At 35.2% G+C, this 21245-nt stretch overlaps 1 protein-coding gene across 46 annotated transcripts in view; it reads right to left on the bottom strand.

Moving 5' to 3' along the window:
- The window catches only part of PARD3 (par-3 family cell polarity regulator), a 704173-nt gene that overhangs the window by 220735 nt on the left and 462193 nt on the right, over window positions 1–21245 (bottom strand). For 42 of the 46 annotated variants that reach the window (XM_067030330.1, XM_067030325.1, XM_067030327.1 and 39 more), the window contains one exon: window positions 18328–18438. The exons of the other annotated variants lie outside the window; for them this stretch is intronic. In XM_067030330.1, the coding sequence (XP_066886431.1) occupies window positions 18328–18438 (111 nt within the window). The remainder of the gene's footprint in view (window positions 1–18327; window positions 18439–21245) is intronic. 46 annotated transcript variants of the gene reach the window in all.

Below are 21245 nucleotides of genomic sequence, written 5' to 3'. Positions count from 1 at the left end.
CTAAGATTTTATTAAGCTAATTGGTACAAAGTCCCCCTCAACCTATTGAAATAATATATGTCCTAAGATGGTCTTAGTTAGCTGAAGATAATTCAACTACCCTTGACAGAATTTTGATAACTTTTGATGGGAAAACAATATTTCTATTACATACTTACAAATTTAAATGTTAACTTAAAAGTGAAGTCTTATCTATAAAAAGCAATATTTTCAGCTGTGTTTAATATTTTATTGAAAAGTTATTTACTTTTTTCATATTTGAAGTAGACCACTGCTAGCATAAATGATACATAAATGTATTCAAAAGAATACAGAAAAGATAAAAAATCAGATGAAAAATCAGTCCAATAATAAAAAAACAACTACAGGTCAACATTTCTTATGAATATAGAAACAAAATTCCTTAACAGAATATTAGCAAATAGAATTTGGAAATATATAAAAAGAATTACACACCATGACCAAGTGATGTCTATTGCAGGAATGCAAGGCTAGTTCTATATTGAAAAATCAATCAATGTAATATATCATATTAATAGGCTAAAGAAGAAAAATCACATGATTATATCACGTGATGCAGAAAAATGCATCTGACAAAATTCAACACCCTCATGACAGAAATCCTCAAAAAACTAGTAAGAGAGCAGAACTAAATTCCTAACCTTGATAAAAAGCATCTATAAAAAACCTACTGGTAACATAATGGAGAAAGACTGAATGCTTTCCCTTAAGATTAGGAAATAGGTAAGGATGCCTGCTCCCACCACTGTAATTCAGCAGGATGCTGGGAATTCTAGACAATGAAACAAGCCTAAAAAAGGAAATAAATGGCATACAGATTGGAAAGGAAGAAATAAAACTGTTCTCTTTTTTTAAAAAAACCTGTTCTTATTTGTAGAAAACATGATGGTCTTTGTAGAAAATCCCAAGAAATCTACAAAAATCTCCTAGAACTAAAAAGAAAGTTCAGTAAGGTCACAGGATACAACATTAGTATACAAAAATCCATAGTATTTCTATATGCTGGCAATGAACACAGATGCCAAAATTAAAAATACGATGTCATTTACAATGAATAAAAAATGAGGGTGTCCCTGGTGGCGCAGTGGTTGAGAGTCTGCCTGCCGATGCAGGGGAGACGGGTTCGTGCCCCGGTCTGGGAGGAACCCACATGCCGCGGAGCGTCTGGGCCCGTGAGCCATGGCCACTGAGCCTGCGCGTCCGGAGCCTGTGCTCCACAACGGGAGAGGCCACAACAGTGGGAGGCCCACATACCGCAAAATAAATAAATAAATAAATAAATAAATAAATAAATAAATAAATAAATAAAATGAAATACTTAGATTATAATGGTTGGTTTATAGATAAGCATAAAATACATAGATGTAAACCTAACATAACATGTACAGGACTTATATGCCAAAAACTATACAAAGATGATGAAAGAAATCAAGGAAGATCTAAAACCTGGAGAAACAAATGGTATTCACGGATGAAAGACTCAACATAGTAAAGTCAGTTCTCCTCAAGCTGATATGTAGTTTTAATGTAATTCCTATAAAAAAACCCAACAAGATTCTAGTAAATATAGACAAGATTATTTTTAAATTTATACGAAAAGGCAAAGGATAGAACAGCTAAACAACTGTGAAGAGAACAATAATGTGGGAGGAATAACACTTCCTGATTGCAAGACTGGTAATACACCTGTAATAATCAAGATGGTGTGCTCCCCTCCCGGGAGCCTGTGGAGCCCTCCACTGCCAGGGTCCCGGGATCCAGGGACAACTTCCCCAGGAGAACGCACGGCGCGCCTCAGGCTGTGCAACGTCATGCTGGCCTCTGCCGCCGCGGGCTCGCCCCGCATCCGTACCCCTCCCTCCCCCCGGCCAGAGTGAGCCAGAGCCCCCAAATCAGCGGCTCCTTTAACCCCGTCCTGTCTGAGCGAAGAGCAGATGCCCTCAGGCGACGTACAGGCAGAGGCAGGGCCAAGTCCAAAGCTGAACCCCAGGAGCTGTGCGAACAAAGAGAAGAGTGGGTGGTCTCTCCCAGCAGCCTCAGAAGCAGCAGATTAAAGCTCCACAATCAACTTGAAGTGCCCTGCATCTGTGGAATACCTGAATAGACAGTGAATCATCGCAAATTGAGGACATGGACTTTGGAAACAAGATATATTCTTTTTTTCCCTTATTTCTCTTTTTGTTAGTGTGTATGTGTGTGCTTCTGTGTGAGAGTTTGTCTGTATAGTTTTGCTTTCACCATTGGTCCTAGGCTTCTGACTGTCCCGTTTTTTTTACTTTTTAAAATTTTTCTTCTTAGTAAGTATTTTTTATTTTAAGAATTTTATTTTATCCTACTTTATTTTATCTTCTTTCTTTCGTTCTTCCTTTCTCCTTTCCTTTCTCCCTTCCTTTCTTCCTTCCTTCCTTCCTTCCTTCTTTCTTTCCTTCCTCCCTTTCTATTTTTTCTTTACTTTCTATTTTTTCTCCCTTTTATTCTGAGCCATGTGGATTAAAGGCTTTTGGTGCTCCAGCCAAGCATCAGGGCCGTGTCTCTGAGGTGGGAGAACCAACTTCAGGACACTGGTCCACAAGACACCTCCCAGCTCCACGTAATGTCAAACGGCAAAAATCTCCCAGAGATCTCCATCTCAACACCAAGACCCAGCTTCACTCAACGACCAGCAAGCTACAGTGCTGGACACCCTATGCCCAACAACTAGCAAGACAGGACCACAGCCCCATCCATTAGCAGAGACTGCCTAAAATCATAATAAGGCTACAGACACCCCCAAACACACCACCAGACGTGGACCTGCCCACCAGAAAGACAAGATCCAGCCTCATCCACCAGAACACAGGCGCTAGTCCCCTCAACCAGGAAACCTACTCAACCCACTGAACCAACCTTAGCCACTGGGGACACACACCAAAAACAACGGGAACTACGAACCTGCAGCCTGTAAAAAGGAGACCCCAAACAAAGTAACATAAGCAAAATGAAAAGACAGAAAAACACACAGCAGATGAAGAAGCAAGGGAAAAACCCACCAGACCTAACAAATGAAGAGGAAATAGGCAGTCTACCTGAAAAAGAATTCAGAATAATGATAGTAAAGATGATCCAAAATCTTGGAAACAGAACAGACAAAATGCAAGAAACATTCAACAAGGATCTAGAAGAGCTAAAGAGGAAGCAAGCAATGATGAACAACAACAATAAATGAAATTAAAAATACTCTAGATGGGATCAATAGCAGAATAACTGAGGGAGAAGAACGGATAAGTGACCTGGAAGATAAAATAGTGGAACTAACTACTGCAGAGCAGAATAAAGAAAAAAGAATGAAAAGAACTGAGGAGTCTCAGAGACCTCTGGGACAACATTAAATGCACCAACATTGGATTATAGGGGTCCCAGAAGAAGAAGAGAAAAAGAAAGGGACTGAGAAAATATTTGAAGGGATTATAGTTGAAAACTTCCCTAATATGGGAAAGGAAATAGTTATTCAAGTCCAGGAAGCACAGACAGTCCTATACAGGATAAATCCAAGGAGAAACACGCCAAGACACATATTAACCAAACTATCAAAAATTAAATACAAAGAAAACATATTAAAAGCAGCAAGGGAAAAACAACAAATAACACACAAGGGAATCCCCATAAGGTTAACATCTGATATTTCAGCAGAAACTCTGCAAGCCAGAAGGGAGTGGCAGGACATATTTAAAGTGATGAAGGAGAAAAACCTACAGCCAAGATTACTCTACCCAGCAAGGATCTCATTCAGATTTGATGGAGAAATTTAAACATTTACAGACAAGCAAAAGCTGAGAGAGTTCAGTACCACCAAACCAGCTTTACAACAAATGCTAAAGGAACTTCTCTAGGCAAGAAACACAAGAGAAGGAAAAGACCTACAAGAACAAACTCGAAACAATTAAGTAAATGGTAATAGGAACATACATATCAATAACTACCTTAAATATAAATGGATTAAATGCTCCCACCAAAAGACACAGACTGGCTGAATGGATACAAAAACAAGACCCATCTATATGCTGTCTACAAGAGACCCACTTCAGACTTAGGGACACATACAGACTGAAAGTGAGGGGATGGAAAAAGATATTCCATGCAAATGGAAATCAGAAGAAAGCTGGAGTAGCAATTCTCATATCAGACAAAATAGACTTTAAAATAAAGACTATTATTACAAGAGACAAAGAAGGACACTACATAATGATCAAGGGATCAATCCATGAAGAAGATACAACAATTGTAAATATTTATGCACCCAACATAGGAGCACCTCAATACATAAGGCAAATACTAACATCCATAAAAGGGGAAATCGACAGTAACACAATCATAGTAAAGGACTTTAACACTCCACTTTCACCAATGGACAGATAATCCAAAATGAAAATAAATAAGGAAACACAAGCTTTAAATGATACATTACACAAGATGGACTTAATTGATATTTATAAGATATTCCATCCAAAAACAACAGAATACACATTTTTCTCAAGTGCTCATGGAACATTCTCCAGGATAGATCATATCTTGGGTAACAAATGCAGCCTTTGTAAATTTAAGAAAACTGAAATCGTATCAAGTATCTCTTCCAACCACAATGCTACGAGACTAGATATCAATTACAGGAAAAGATCTGGAAAAAATACAAACACATGGAGGCTAAGCAATACACTACTTAATAACAAAGTGATCACTGAAGAAATCAAAGAGGAAATCAAAAAATACTTAGAAACAAATGACAATAAAGACATGATGACCCAAAAGCTATGGGATGCAGCAAAAGCAGATCTAAGAGGGAAGTTTATAGCAATACAATCATACCTTAAGAAACAGGAAACATCTCGAATAAACAACCTAACCTTGCATCTAAAGCAATTAAAGAAAGAAGAACAAAAAACCCCCAAATTTAGCAGAAGGGAAGAAATCATAAAGATCAGATCAGAAATAAATGAAAAAGAAATGAAGGAAATGATAGCAAAGATCAATAAAACTAAAAGCTGGTTCTTTGAGATGATAAACAAAATTGATAAACCATTAGCCAGACTCATCAAGAATAAAAGGGAGAAGACTCAAATCAATAGAATTAGAAATGAAAAAGGAGAAGTAACAATGGACACTGCAGAAATACAAAAGATTATTAGAGATTACTACAAGCAACTCTATGCCAATAAAATGATCAACCTGGAAGAAATGGACAAATTCTTAGAAATGTACAACCTGCCAAGACTGAACCAGGAAGAAACAGAAAATATGAACAGACCAATCACAAGCACTGAAATTGAAACTGTGATTAAAAATCTTCCAACAAACAAAAGCCCAGGACCAGATGGATTCACAGGCGAATTCTATCAAACATTTAGAGAAGAGCTAACACCTATCCTTCTCAAACTCTTCCAAAAGATAGCAGAGGGAGGAACACTCCCAAACTCATTCTATGAGGCCATGATCACCCTGATACCAAAACCAGACAAAGACATCACAAAGAAAGAAAACTAAAGGCCAATATCACTGATGAACATAGATGCAAAAATCCTCAACAAAATACTAGCAAACAGAATCCAACAGCACATTAAAAGGATCATAAACCATGATCAAGTGGGGTTTATTCCAGGAATGCAAGGATTCTTCAATATACGCAAATCAATCAACGTGATACACCATATCAACAAACTGAAGGAGAAAAACCATATGATCATCTCAATAGATGCAGAGAAAGCTTTTGACAAAATTCAACACAAATTTATGATAAAAACCCTGCAGAAAGTAGGCATGGAGGGAACTTTCCTCAATATAATAAAGGCCATATATGACAAACCCACAGCCAACATCGTCCTCAATGGTGAAAAAAATGAAACCATTTCCACTAAGATCAGGAACAAGACAAGGTTGCCCACTCTCACCACTCTTATTCAACATAGTTTTGGAAGTTCTAGCCACAGCAATCAGAGAAGAAAAAGAAATAAAAGGAATCCAAATTGGAAAAGAAGAAGTAAAGCTGTCACTGTTTGCAGATGACATGATACTATACATAGAGAATCCTAAAGATGCTACCAGAAAACTACTAGAGCTAATCAATGAATTTGGTAGAGTAGCAGGGTACAAAAATTAATGCAAAGAAATCTCCAATATTCTTGTACACTAATGATGAAAAATCTGAGAGTGAAATTAAGAAAACGCTCCCATTTACCACTGCAACAAAAAGAGTATAATATCTACAAATAAACCTACCTATGAGACAAAAGACCTGTATGAAGAAAATTATAAGACACTGATGAAAGAAATTAAAGATGATACAAATAGATGGAGAGATATACCATGTTCTTGGACTGGAAGAATCAACATTGTGAAAATGACTCTACTACCCAAAGCAATCTACAGATTCAATGCAATCCCTATCAAACTACCACTGGCATTTTTCACAGAACTAGAACAAAAAATTTCACAATTTGTATGGAAACACAAAAGACCCTGAATAGCCAAAGCAATCTTGAGATTGCTGGAGGAATCAGGATCCCTGACTTCAGACTATACTACAAAGCTATAGTAATCAAGACAGTATGGTACTGGCACAAAAACAGAAATATAGATCAATGGAACAGGATAGAAAGCCCAGAGATAAACCCACACACATACGGTCACCTTATCTTTGATAAAGGAGACAAGAATATACAGTGGAGAAAAGACAGCCTCTTCAATGAGTGGTGCTGGGAAAACTGGACAGGTACATGTAAACGTATGAAATTAGAACACTCCCTAACACCATACACAAAAATAAACTCAAAATGGGTTAAAGACCTAAATGTAAGGCCAGACACTATCAAAATCTTAGAGGAAAACATAGGCAGAACACTCTATGACATAAATCACAGCAAGATCCTTTTTGACCCATCTCCTAGAGAAATGGAAATAAAAACAAAAATAAACAAATGGGACCTAATGAAACTTAAAAGCTTTTGCACAGCAAAGGATACCATAAACAAGACCAAATGACAACCCTCAGAATGGGAGAAAATAGTTGCAAATGAAGCAACTGACAAAGGATTAATCTCCAAAATTTACAAGCAGCTCATGTAGCTCAATATCAAGAAAACAAACAACCCAATCCAAAAATGGGCAGAAGACCTAAATAGACATTTCTCCAAAGAAGATATAGATTGCTGACAAACACATGAAAGAATGCTCAACATCATTAATCATTAGAGAAATGCAAATCAAAACTACAATGAGATATCATCTCACACCAGTCAGAATGGCCATCATCAAAAAATCTAGAAACAATAAATGCTGGAGAGGGTGTGGAGAAAAGGGAACACTCTTGCACTGCTGGTGGGAATGTAAATTCATACAGTCACTATGAAGAACAGTATGGAGGTTCCTTAAAAAAACTACAAATAGAACTATCATATGACCCAGCAATCCCACTACTGGGCATATATCCTGAGAAAACCATAATTCAAAAAGAGTCATGTACCACAATGTTCACTGCAGCTCTATTTACAATAGCCAGGACATGGAAGCAACCTAAGTGTCCATCAACAGATGAATGGATAAAGAAGATGTGGAACATATATACAATGGAATATTACTCAGCCATAAAAAGAAATGAAACTCAGTTATTTGTAGTGAAGTGGATGGACCTAGAGTTTGTCATACAGAGTGAAGTAAGTCAGAAGGAGAAAAACAAATACCATATGCTAACACATATATATGGAATCCAAGAAAAAAGATGTCATGAAGAGACTGGGGGTAGGATGGGAATAAAACGCAGACGTACTAGAGCATGGGGTTGAAGATATAGGGAGGGGGAAGGGTAAGCTGTGATGAAGTGAGAGAGTGGCACGGATATATATACACTACCAAACATAGGGTGGATAGCTAGTGGGAAGCAGCCGCATAGCACAGGGAGATCAGCTCAGTGCTTTGTGACCACCTAGAGGGGTGGGATAGGGAGGGTTGGAGGGAGGGAGACGCAAGAGGGAAGACATATGGGAACATATGTATATGTATAACTGATTCACTTTGTTGTAAAGCAGAAACTAACACACCATTGTAAAGCAATTATCCTCCAATAAATATGTTTAAAAAACGATTACAATAATGGCTAGTAAATTGTTCACATTTTCTAAAAAAAAAAAAAAGATGGTGTGGTTTCTGTGGAGTGATAGACACTTAGATCAATAGAACAGAATAAGGAACCCAGAAATATCCAACAAGTATGGCCAACTGATTTCTCGTAATTGTACAAAAGCAATTCAATGAAATAAAACTCTTTTCAACAAATAGTGATGAAGCAATCAGACATCCATAGGCAAAAATGAAAACACAACACAACACAACAACAAAACACAAAAGCCCATATTGAATTTAAACTTCATGCCTTATACAAAAATTAACTCAAAATGGATCACAAATTTAAATGTAAAATGTAAAACTATAAAACTTTAGAAGAAAACATAGAAGAAAATTTTTAGGACCTAGCAATGGTGAAGAATTCTTAGAAATCATACCAAAAGCATGATCCATACCAGAAAAACCAGATAAACTGGACATCATCAAAATTAAAGCATTTCCTCTGTAAAAATATTAAGAGAATGAAAAAATAAGTACAGACTGGGAGAAAATATTTGCAAACCACATATTTGACAAGGGACTCATATCCAGAATATATAAAGAACACTCAAAACTCAACAATGAGAAAACAATGCAATTAGAAGGGCAAAAGACATGAAGCAATATTTCTCTGAAAAGAAGGTACAGATGACAAATAGGTACATGAAAAGATGTTCAACATCAGCAGCCATTAGGGAAATGCAAATTAAGATCACAAAGAGCTATCACTACACACCTATTAGATCAGCTGAAATAAAACAATGATGCTATCAAATGCTGGCAAGAATGCAGGGAAACTGGATCTCTCACACACTGCTGTTGAAAAGGTAAAATCGTACAGCCATCATGGAAACGAGTCTGGCAGTTTCTTACAAAACCAGACATGTACTTATCATACCACTCAGCAATTGCATTCCTGGGCATTTATCCCAAAGAAATGAAAACTCAGGTCCATGCAAAAACCTGTACACAATTGTTCCTAAACACTTTATTTCTAATATTCAAAAATTGGAAATAATCAAAATATCTTACAATAGGTGAATGGTTGAAGAAACATCCATAGCATAGAATACTACTCAGCAATAGAAATAAACAGACTACCATTACACACGGCAACTTGAATCGATCTCAGGGGTATTGTGCTATGTGGAAAAAAAAAAAAGTCAATCTCAAAAGGTCACAGACTATAAGATTTCATTTATGTAACATTATTGAAATGACAAAATTATAGGCATGGTGAACAGATTAATGGTGCTAATCTGTAAGCAAGGGGTGAGTGGGACTATAAAAGGAGATATTTGTGATGAAATAATTCTGTTTCTTGATTGCAGGGGTGGTTACATGAATCTACACATAAGATGACACAGAACTATACACACAGGTGGTATCAATGTCAACTTCCTGGTTTCGATATTGTATTATACTTATGTAAGTTGTAACACCCATAAGAGAAGTAGGAACTCAAATTGTAATGTCAAATTTATTTAAATTTATAGTACATTTTTTATTATAGTCTACTTATTCATTTAGGAGCAAATATGACAGTCGAGGATGGCATTATAGAAGCTGAGTACCACGAAATACTAGACATTCACAATGAAAAAGTTTATAAGTTCAGAGATAATTTTATTCTTTAAACCATACTGTCTTTTCGACTCTGTATTCAGCCAGAAAAACTTTCAAGAGAGGGAAATGACTTCTTTCTTCAACTCAGTGGGGTATTATTTTGAAGCTCAGTTAGGACCACTTATCTCACAACCCACTTTACTACTATATTTGGTCACCATCGGACAATCACCTAATCATAGGTAATATTCAGGGTGAGTGGGCATTCACACAAGTCTTGAAGTTTGGGAACCCAAAGAAATTTGAGGGGCTATATTAGAAATAAAGCCAAAACTTCAGAATTTGGAGAACCTCTTGAAACCAAAAGGAGTGATTTGGATTGTTTTAAAAATGATTGAACCCTGTGGTTGGTTAAAAGTGAAACTACTCTTGCTTACTGAGGTTGGAAGTGTGGCACTGTTAAGTCACCAGAAAAAGAGAATAGAAACAGTCTCTTCTCAAGGGAAGCACGAAACCTAGATAATCTCCCCAAACTACTTACACATCAGTTTCAACGTATTATTGATGGGTCCTGGATTTGAATGTTCTTTTGTTCCAAATTACACAGAAACTCATGTTGACTGGAGGTCAATTTCTGACAAGTCAATGGCTCAGAAGAAATGCTTAGTGGCATAAGGAACAAATCATAAATGCCAGTTCTCAATTGCTTTCTTTTACCCAAAGTTGCACATTATTACTAATTGTCACTCATCACTACATCCAATAAACATTACAGTCACATCTATAGTACCTTCTAAAAACATTGATTTTTTTCCCTCAAGCTCCAATAACATAAGAAATTATATTTTTATTGTTTACCTTGTCATTACCAATAAATTTATCCCCAAAGTTATAAAAGCTGTTTGTATCCCTCCTTTCCATGCTAGTGGTTCATACTTTTGACGGAAACCTTAGAATAAAACTACAGTATAACTGCGGCCACCAACGGTGGGACAAGCCACAAAGGACTGACAAATCTGGTTATTAGCCTGAACCAATGTGTATTTCAAAGTTCATCCTAGAAATCAATGCTAATGAACCTTGCTGTGCAAATGGCACAAAACAGTAGAGTTTTAAAAGGAGGAATGCACTGTGGTTTTGGTGCATTTTAGTGACAGTTCAGTCAACAAAAGACACACAATGATTTTATTACATACTTTTACATTTGAATGTCTTGTTTATTATAAAGTGAGAAAAGGGACTTTGCAACACAACCAAAAGTTATATATACATGTTGTATATTTTCATGTTCACATTTACATTTCATATTTTTCTTATTTCAGAAAAAAATATTTGGCTCGGAGGAGAAAATAGTTTTGTTTAAGGAGAACAGGATAGTTTATGGAAACTTTTCAAAAAGAGGGTATCTTGCAGTGTAGCCCTTAACAGTTCCAGATGGTCAATGCTATAAAAGGACACCCCCTCCGCCCTTTTACGGTGACCCTGGGGTCACAAATTATCTCTAAGATGTAAGAGTCATCCATTTTTCTGAACAGTCAGGTTGTTGTTTAGCATTATCCATCTAATTTATCTCGGGCCAAACCTCACCAATGACAAAAGTAACTGATTAGCCCAAAACTTAGCCAAAGAAATAAATGTCTATTGCTTTAAGCAGTCCAGAAAGTCGTTCTGAGCCATAAACAAGAGAACCATTCTGAGGTTTAAATGATGGCAGACAGCTGTTCTGACATTGATGCGCAACATCTTCACGCACTATTTCCCTGTTCTTGGAATGTTAACAAAAATATTAAAACAACCATTAAAACTTTTTACCAAGACTTTTTAAAATGTTAGTAAAGAATTCATCATTTCAATTTGGTATGTTCAAACATAAATATTCACACCTTTCTTTTTTGTTAGAAAAATAACAGTCTTTTCCATTATGAAAATGAAATTGCCTTGAACCTGCATAGAAAAGAATACACAAAATAATGTAATATACTAAATAAAGTAATAAGGTTAATTTCTTTCCTGCTGTCACTAAATTCATGCTAAGGTCTCTCTTCAGCTTGACATCAATTAATGATTTTCATTCCAGACTCATTGCAGTGTTCACTACCCTTTTCTCTAATTAAAATGGATGATGCATGAGGAAGATAAAACACACAGGACTTCTGTTCTTGTAACATTTCTATTCATTAGAATTTTTATTTTTACAATGAATGGCTTTTAGCACTAATTGCAGTAGAGTGAAATGAAAATAACTTTTTTATGACTATGAAGTATAGTTTTTCTATAGCCAGAAAAGACATAAGGCTTGAGAAGCACGACTGAAGAACAACTTCTCAGGATGGAAAAATCAATGGTTACCTAAATTACTCTGCTGTATCCAAAATACTTCCACTTCCAAAGCTATGAAGCCTCAATAAATGGAATGTATTGAATCATGCATCTTTTTAAAAGACTCCAAGAAGCAGAAAGTAACCTTTAATGATTTTAATTTTAAAAAATTAAAACACTTTTAACATCTACAGAAGATAGAATATACTAATATTAGTTTAACATAAAAATTAAAATAAACTTCAGATTGCTACATATTAGATAAGGGTTAACTATCTTCAAAAGAATATTTAAGAGCTTGAAATCAACTCCTTTGGGAAACATTTTACCCCCAACTTATTGCACTACCATCCAGAAGCCTCAGTCTGGGAATAAATTTCCTGGATCTTTTCCCAACAATATTTCCTCTCTAAAAACCAGTACTACAGAAATTCGTCAAATAAAACCCCAATTTCATGGCAGAATGAAATTTAAGCTACAAGGCAACTGGAAAAAACAGTTCGATTTAATAGAAGTTTGTGTTCAACTGAATGTTTTATTTGCCCCTCAAAACACTTCAGCAAATGGCAGATGTCAGAAATCTTCCATTTTCAGCTTACCTTGCTGGGCAAATCTAACAACTGCCACCTACCAAGATGTAAGTGGCCAATAAGGTGTCTATGCTGAACTCCCTAAAGAAGGCCAATATCCCACTAAATTTGAAAACACAGTTATAATTTTAAGTAAGGTTTTAATACTTGTGTAATACTGGGGCAAAAGTTGATTTGAAAAGAAAAGCCTTCCACATTCTGAATGGGGCCTTAAAAAAAATTGAGCAGGAACAACTGTTGTTTATTTTTTTTGTTTTCTCACTGCCGTGGCCTCTCCCGTAGCGGAGCACAGGCTCCCGACGCGCAGGCTCAGCGGCCATGGCTCACGGGCCCAGCCGCTCCGCGGCATGTGGGATCCTCCGGAACCGGGGCACGAACCCGTGTCCATCGGCAGGCGGACTCCCAACCACTGCGCCACCAGGGAAGGCCAGGAACAACTGTTTTAAAGATACATTTCCATTCAAGGGAAGAAGGTAAGCTGTTGAAATCCACAGTGGTATCTTATAATAAATAGGTGGGGGGCGGTGGGGGGTGGGGGGAGTTAAATTTCATCCCTCAAAGCTAAAATGAGATAATAGCAGTTTTATAATATAAAATGGTTAAAAGTTGAAAAAGAGATAAAAGAACAGCATTCATAGAGACAGTACTAATCAGTAATACAACCACAACTTTTCCAGAATCTAAGCAGTTACAAGAACGCGCACCCACCATGAGCCCTGTATCTGAGCGTGGATGTAGAATTGTTCCATTTTGCTAAATTCATAATTTCTTGGGAACTAGATCTAGACCCCAAATCGCCCTCTCTATGAAGTGTTTGTTATTAACTCTAACCCCCCAACCTCTTCCCTTCCCAAAGCTCTGTGGCCACCAACTTTCACAATTGATTATAATGTCTTACGTTGATTTTTTAATATTATGAGGTTTAAATCTTTTCTTCCTCTGAACAGAGGCAAGGAATCCCTGAGAGAGGAACAAGTATAATAATAATAAAAAATTTATACCATCATTTTATGTACTTAATATATCGTGAACAACAAACATTTCTCTTTTACACTAACAAAACACTAGAATGATATTTCACTAACCAAAACAGACACACATACTCTCTCTCTCTCTCATAGATACTTGCTCATTCACTCACATCATGTTCGAGCTTTCACGAGTGTCAAAGCACCTACGATTATTTCCAACTCAAAGAGAAGCTACAATTGGCCAAATACATCTAAGACAGCTCTAATCAAAAATAAAACTGCCTTTCCTACTCTAGTTACAGACTGTCAATAAAATCTGTTCCAATTTGCCCAAGTATTGGTCTATTTTAGACTTCCACAAAGTTAATAGATTCTTTAAAAATTTGTTCACTTGCACAACAAATTCTTAAAATATGTCTGATGAACTAATCTCATTGATTAGAACTGACTTTTCTGAAGGATTTAAGAGGTCAGAGAAAATATGAAGAACTCTGCTAGATGATACAAAAATATATTTTTTCTATTAAAAGGTCAAATTTTAAAAGTCAAGCTCTGTTTGAATGACAATATGTGACCTGCATGCAAAAATTATCCAGGATATCTGGGTTCTGATGCCAGAATTTGGGGAATCTGAACACTAAGTTTCAAGCCAAAAGGAGTGAAATTTGCTTATTCTTTCAGATGCACAGGGAATGCACCTATTATTGCTATATAGTTTATTCCTTCTGTAATTTCACTAATTTTTTATTCATGCACTTTAAAGAAACTTTACTACTACATTATGATAATATTGTTTAAATATTAATTTCTCAAAAACTAATAAACATATATTATCTGTGAAAAGGATCTTATCAACTAAGAAAGACTACAAAAACGTTTTTATCAAAATTTCAAGTACTTACTCAAAGCAGATATTGGGAACAGTTGGTAAAACTGAAAAGAGAAATGCCAGTGATTGGAAACTGGAGGCAAAAATGCCACAAAGCATTCCAAAATGACACACTCAGAACAGGGAGTGCAACACTATGGACAAAGATAATTCAATGGCCAGGTATTGAAAACACAAGGCTTTTAAGGTGATTATCACTTTGAATAATAGAACATTTCAAGCCATAAGTCCTTAGCAGATTTATAAATATTCTTCATATTATGGAAGAATTTCCTAAGAAATTCATTAACTTTTTCATGTCTCCACTAGAAGCATTCAGTCTCCTTGAAAATATTTCCAACTTACAAGGTAGATAGAGATAATAATATCATCATGGGTATCCCCTGCTGAGTAACTATAAAATGTAAACCAGTTAAAGTTATAAATCTCATTTAATAGAATGAATAACATATGAGGTAAATATTATTTGAGAACTGGGGAATTTGGCCAGTTATCACAGCTAAAATTTCATCTTTCAGACCTTATTTCCTTCCTTCTGTCCTTCTTTCCCATCCATCCTGTTCATACAACCTTGGCCTTGCTCCAGAAAACATTTAACATGATTTTCTAAAACTGTATGAAAATGTAAAATAAATCAAAATGAAAATAGTTGTTAACTATTGAAAATAGATGTCAGTTTTTTAAAAGTATGTATGTGTGGAAATATGTATTTTATAGGAAAAAAATTAGAATGGCATAGACCAGTATGTTAACAGTGCTGTTATTACAGACAAATTTTAGTTTTCCTATTTTATGGGTTTTTTTTCAAATTTTCTGTAGATTTAGAATTAGGATAAATTTAGAATTTGACCTTAAAAAGATATATGTTTTAAACAGATGAGAAATATGTGGGAAAGAGAGAATTGGAAAAAAAAAAAAAAAAAGATGTTTCAGGGATAAGATTCATAAGTACCCAAAACAGAAGCCATAAAGTAGAGGAAGTTCACAGCACTGGCTCAGAACTTGCTCACAGTTCTATGAAACAATCAACTCTGACAATCCCATTTACAATTGTATCAAAGAGAATAAAATCTAAATAAAAATAACTGGGAATAAATCTAACTAAGGAAGTATAAGACACTGATGCAAGAAAGTGAAGACAACAAAGACAGATGGAAAAATGTACCATGTCCATGGATTAGAAGAATCAATATTGCTAAAATGACCATACTACCCAAGGCAATCTAGATTCAATCCAATGCCTATCAACTTACCAACGGCATTTTTCACAGAACTAGAACAAATAATTCTAAAATTTGTATGGAAACACAAAAGACCTCAAACAGCCAAAAAAATCTTAAGAAAGAAGAACAAAGCTGGAAGTATCACTCTCCCTGATTTCAAATTATACTACAAAGCTATAGTAATCAAAACAGTATAGTAATGGCACAAAAGCACACACAGATCAATGGAATAGAATGGTGAGTCCAGAAATGAACCCACACTCATATGGGCAATTAATCTACTAAAAAGGAGCAAGAATATACAACAAGGAAAAGACAGCTTCTTCAATAAATGGTGTTGGGAAAACTAGGCAGCTACATGCAAAAGGATCAAACTGGACTATTCCCTCCATCCATGCACAAAAATAAACTCAAAATGAATTAAAGACTTAAACATAAGACCTGAAACCATAAAACTCCTAGAAGAAAGCATAGGCAGAGTGCTCTTTGATATGGCTCCTAGCAATATATTTTTGGATATGTCTCCTCAGGCAAGGGAAACAAAAGCAAAGATAAACAAATGCACTATATCAAAGTGAAAAGCTTTTACACAGCAAAGGAAACTATATCAACAAAACAAAGAGGCTGCCTACTGAATAGGAGAAGATATTTGCAAACAGTATATCCAATAAGGGGTAATATTCAAAACAAACAAAGAACATAAAAAAAAACCCCAAAAAACACAAAAAAAAACCTAAGTAAAAAATGGGCAGAAAACCTAAATAGACATTTTTCCAAAGAAGACATACAGATGGCCAACAAGTGCATGAAAAATGCTCAACATCTCTAATCATCAGGGAAATGCAAATCAAAATCACAATGAGATATCACCTCACACCAGTCAAAATGGTTATTATCAAACAAATAACAGGTGTTGGAGAAGACATGGAGAAAAGAGAACCCTTGTACACTGTTGGTGGGAATGTAAGTAGGTGCAGCCACTGTGTAAAACAAAATAGAGGTTTCTTAAAACACAAAAAATAGAACTACCGTGTGATCCAGCAATTCCACTTCTGGGTATTTATCCCAAGAAAATGAAAACACTAATTCAGAAAGATATATGCACCTCTCTGTTTAGCAGCATTATTTATAATTGCCAAGATATGGAAGCAAACTAAGTGTCCACCAACAGATGAATGGATAAAGAAGATGTGGTATAACAGTGGAATATTACTCAGCCATAAAAAAGAATGAAGTCTTGCCATTTGCAACAACATGGATGGACCTAAAGGGTATTATACTAAGTGACAGAAAAGACAAATACCATAGGGTTTCACTTATATGTGGAATCTAAAAAACAAAACAAATGAACAAACATAACTAAACAGAAACAGTCACAAATACAGAGAACAAACAGTGATTGTCAGAGGAGAGGGCGTTGCAGGGAGGAGAGAAATAAGGAGGTGAAATTGTCAGAGGTGAGGGAGATTAAGAGGTACACACTTTCAGTTACAAAATAAATAAGTCACGGGTATAAAATGTACTGTGTGGGGAATATAGTCAATAATTATGTAATAGAGAGCCTGCACGCAGCAACAAAGACCCAACACAGCCAAAAATAAATAAATAAATAAAATTAAAAAAAAAAAAAGAATGAGATCAAACGTATCACTACTCTAGAATTATGGTAAGAATGTCACACTTGGTCTTAGAGATGCTGGGTTACAATCCTAAGCTGTGGATGATATTTAGCTTTATAACCTTGATCAAGGCTTCTCATGCTCCTGATACCCCAGATTATTAAAAGTAAAAGAGGCATAGTAGCTCTTGCTCTGGCAGCTTGAAATGAAATAGCTGCTACAGAGAAGCTCACTCCAAGCCTGCAATAATAATACAAGGGTGAGATGATTCTCTCATCCCCCTATGAGTTATAAGGAGAAAAATTCTAATTGCTCATAAAATGGTTTTCAAGTGTCTGCTTCAAGTAACTTCTCATTCATTTCATTGGTCTTTGGGTTCCCAACATGAAATGACTCAACAATAGATAATAATCTTTCTGGAAGAGATGGAGTAAAATTTAAGTAAAAAATGTCACAAAAATATAGCAAAATAGAAGGAGAAAAAAGAAATAGATGTCAGATTTGATAGGAAAACAACACAGTAAAAAACCAACAGCCTCCTCAATTCTTATTAGAAATCAAAATATTTTAAATGAGATATAAAAACTCAAAGAGTTTTATTTCCAGATGAGCGTTTCTTTAAAATTATTATAATATACTATATATTCACAGATGAATTAGACAGAATTTTACATATATCTTGTGATTTTAAGTGATCATTCATTGATTTATTGATCATTAGTTGATTTATTCATCTCATATGCCATACCATCTCCTATACAAAGATCTTAACTAAAACCAATAAAATTCATTTTAATGCCTCAAATAAATATAAGGTTTTTTCTTTTAATCGTTCTTTATGCTGTATTCATCCAACCATCAGTATCTGGATTGACACAGAAAAAAACAAAAATAAAATAAATGCAATTTCTTTATACTAAAAAAAAGAAAGAAAGAAAGAGTAGAAAGGAACAAAAGAACCTCCCTCTAATAAGGTTCAACCAAATAACTGAAATCTACCTTTCCTGCTCCTGCTTCATCCGTACTCTCTCCTCTTCTGATGTAAGGGAGTCCTGCATTTTTATTTTACCCGTTTTCTCAATCTTGTCATCTTTTCGATGTTTGCCAAACCTGTTGATAACAAAAAATTCTAACTTGTCAATATATACAAAACGCGTTGTCATTCTTTTGGGATAAAGACCTATGCACTCAACGAAGTGTGAGCATCCTCAAAAGGAGGCCCCAATGTCTCCTGCCCAGTATTAATATTTTCAATCAGATTACTTTAATCCTTTTTAATTAGAACTTCCGGAGAACACCCTTTTTGGAAATGGCCTCCATACCCATTTTTCTTTAGGCAACACAAAAATAACAACAAAATCCTTGCAGTTCATCCTTATTGAACACACAAGCCATCAATGTATAGAACAGAGTGCCGAGTACGTCAGGTGCCGAGGATAAAAATCTGCATCAGAGTGGGGTTCTCTTAGGACTGCAGAATGATAATCCATAATCATCTTTTTAATGATCTCTCCATAAACAACTATTCTTCTTTATTTTCACAGTCAGTTTTATTGGCAACATTCCTCATAGTTTAAACACTGACAAACAAGGTCACATTTGCAAGGTTCAAAATAAAAAGGATAATTTACACTGTGATCGTACTTTGGGCTTATTAAACTGAAAGCTTTAAGGCAGTCTCAACAAATACTGTTCCTAAATCTGATGAAAAGCTATCGCCGAATGTGGCATCTTTGACTTGGAAATCTGTATCTGACCAAAAACAAACATGAGGAACAAACACGCAATTCAGAAACAGTGCACACACATTTCCACATGTGGGCTCTGAATTCGAGGCTCTCCAAAAAAACACTAATATTATTCCCTTCGGGCATCCAAAATACCTTAGAAACCTCAGACTTGGTATCCACTCTTTTTCCTGCTCTGTTACTTTTTTCTACTTTTCTCCAGACCATGTTGCCTGGAAGGCATGTGTTCCATACCCTGAAATAATATTCATCTGTAGTGATTTGGTCACCAGATGTTTCAAAAAAGAAATCTTTTATAGACAGTTACTCAACTAAGCATTCATAAATATATAAAGTATACCAAGGATTTTCTGAGCACAAAGTAGGAATCTGGCTTATGGCGACAATTAATCATATTGAAAAAGAGACGAGTAAAAGAGTTGGTCCAAAGCTGATATAAAAGAGAAAAAAGTATCTCAATTACTGGTGTGGTTGGGAGCATATGTCTTTCTTTTTTGATATAAATCTGATGTCAAATACTGGTCTATGCAGGAAGTGTACATGGGAATATCTCATGGGTTCACCAAAGTAACACTATGTTGGAAATAAGTAAGGGAAAGCATTCTCAAGATGTTAAAATAGAAAAAAGTTAAAGTCTCACCACCACTATTCCTTCAAAATTATGTGCATTATTAAATGGCATTGAAAACTGCCTGTAAAATTAACTTCCATCAAGCAAATCTACCCTTAAATTTTAATTTTATTTAGAAATTAGAAGATCTTTTCAGTGGCAAAAAAGAAGAAAAAAAAAAAAAAGAAAGAAAAGAAAAACTCCCTGGGAACTTAAGCCCCGAAACTGATGATCTCTCACAGGGGAGAAACTATGTATTATGCTTTTAAAACGAATAGATACAAAGCATTAAAAATAAAAACTTTCTCTTTCCGTTGTTTTTGTCAATATATCAATAATGTCTAAGAGTTAAGCATAATGATTGTCTTTATAGAATGAATTAATAAATGAAAGAGCAAACATAAACAACTGATACATCCCAGGAGGAGCCAACATTTGACAAAAATTTATTGAGCATCTAAGGACAGGGCTAGACATATTCATTTGAGTGTCATCAGCATGTAGATGGTATTTAAAGCCCATGTGAATCCCATCATGAAAATTCTGCAACATTGAGGCACCTGGAAATATAAAATGTATTAAAGTCTAACTTCAAGAAAAGTGTCAAGTTCAAATCTTAATACATGACATTTATTTTTTTTTTAATTGGAGTATAATTGCTTTACAATGTTGTGTTTCTGCTATACAATGAAGTGAATCAGCTCTATGTGACATTTTACTTATAATACACATTCCTAAAGGTAAATCATTTAACCATTTAGTTTTTCAGTTCATAAATATCCTTCAAACAATACAACGTTGCCATATTGACCTGTTTTGTTTGTGTTGCTGGTTCACATTCTAGATTACATACATTCAACCCTGTATCATATTTGAGAAACACTACCGTCATACAACATATATCATCTATCTTTACCAAAAGGTACAGTTGAATCTTCCAAGAAGAAGCTGCCCTTTGAGTTAATAATGTGGGGGAAAATTGAGGTGGTTGCCTTTCCCATGTTTTAAAGCAGTTTCGATATGTTCAACCCAAAACCTAACACTGAATTTAATCAGCTATTGTTAACATCTTTTTTTAAATGGTCTTCGTCCTATTTTGTGAAGAAAGTTTCAGTTTTCTATCTCAGTCTACCAACTTTCAGTTTTTTATCTCAAATACACGATTAAAAAGAAAAAAACCCTATGAATCCCAACTCATACTTAGGAAGTGAATTTTTTTTCTCATTGTATTTGATGTCAAAATATTAGTTTCCTCGGCTGCCTCATAATCACCAGAATATACTATTTTATTATTTGTAAATTTATTATCAAACTTTTATTTTCCTTTTAAAAACTACAGTTTCAAGATTAATGTATGAAAAACTGAACAAACCATAGATAAAATGTTTATAGGTTAGCATTTGGACATTTCCCTTAATGCCTGCTTTAGTTAATAAATTATGTGATTTCTTTAAGGCATACTATAAAAGCACAGCACATTACTTGTTAACGGGTAAAAATGTATCCCTCAGCTATAACTTTTTGACAGAATGAAATAAAGGCTGTAAATGAAAAAAATA

This window comes from Kogia breviceps, chromosome 3, assembly GCF_026419965.1.
Source record: "Kogia breviceps isolate mKogBre1 chromosome 3, mKogBre1 haplotype 1, whole genome shotgun sequence".
NCBI lineage: Eukaryota > Metazoa > Chordata > Mammalia > Artiodactyla > Physeteridae > Kogia > Kogia breviceps.
This window is presented reverse-complemented; position numbering and strand designations above follow the sequence as displayed.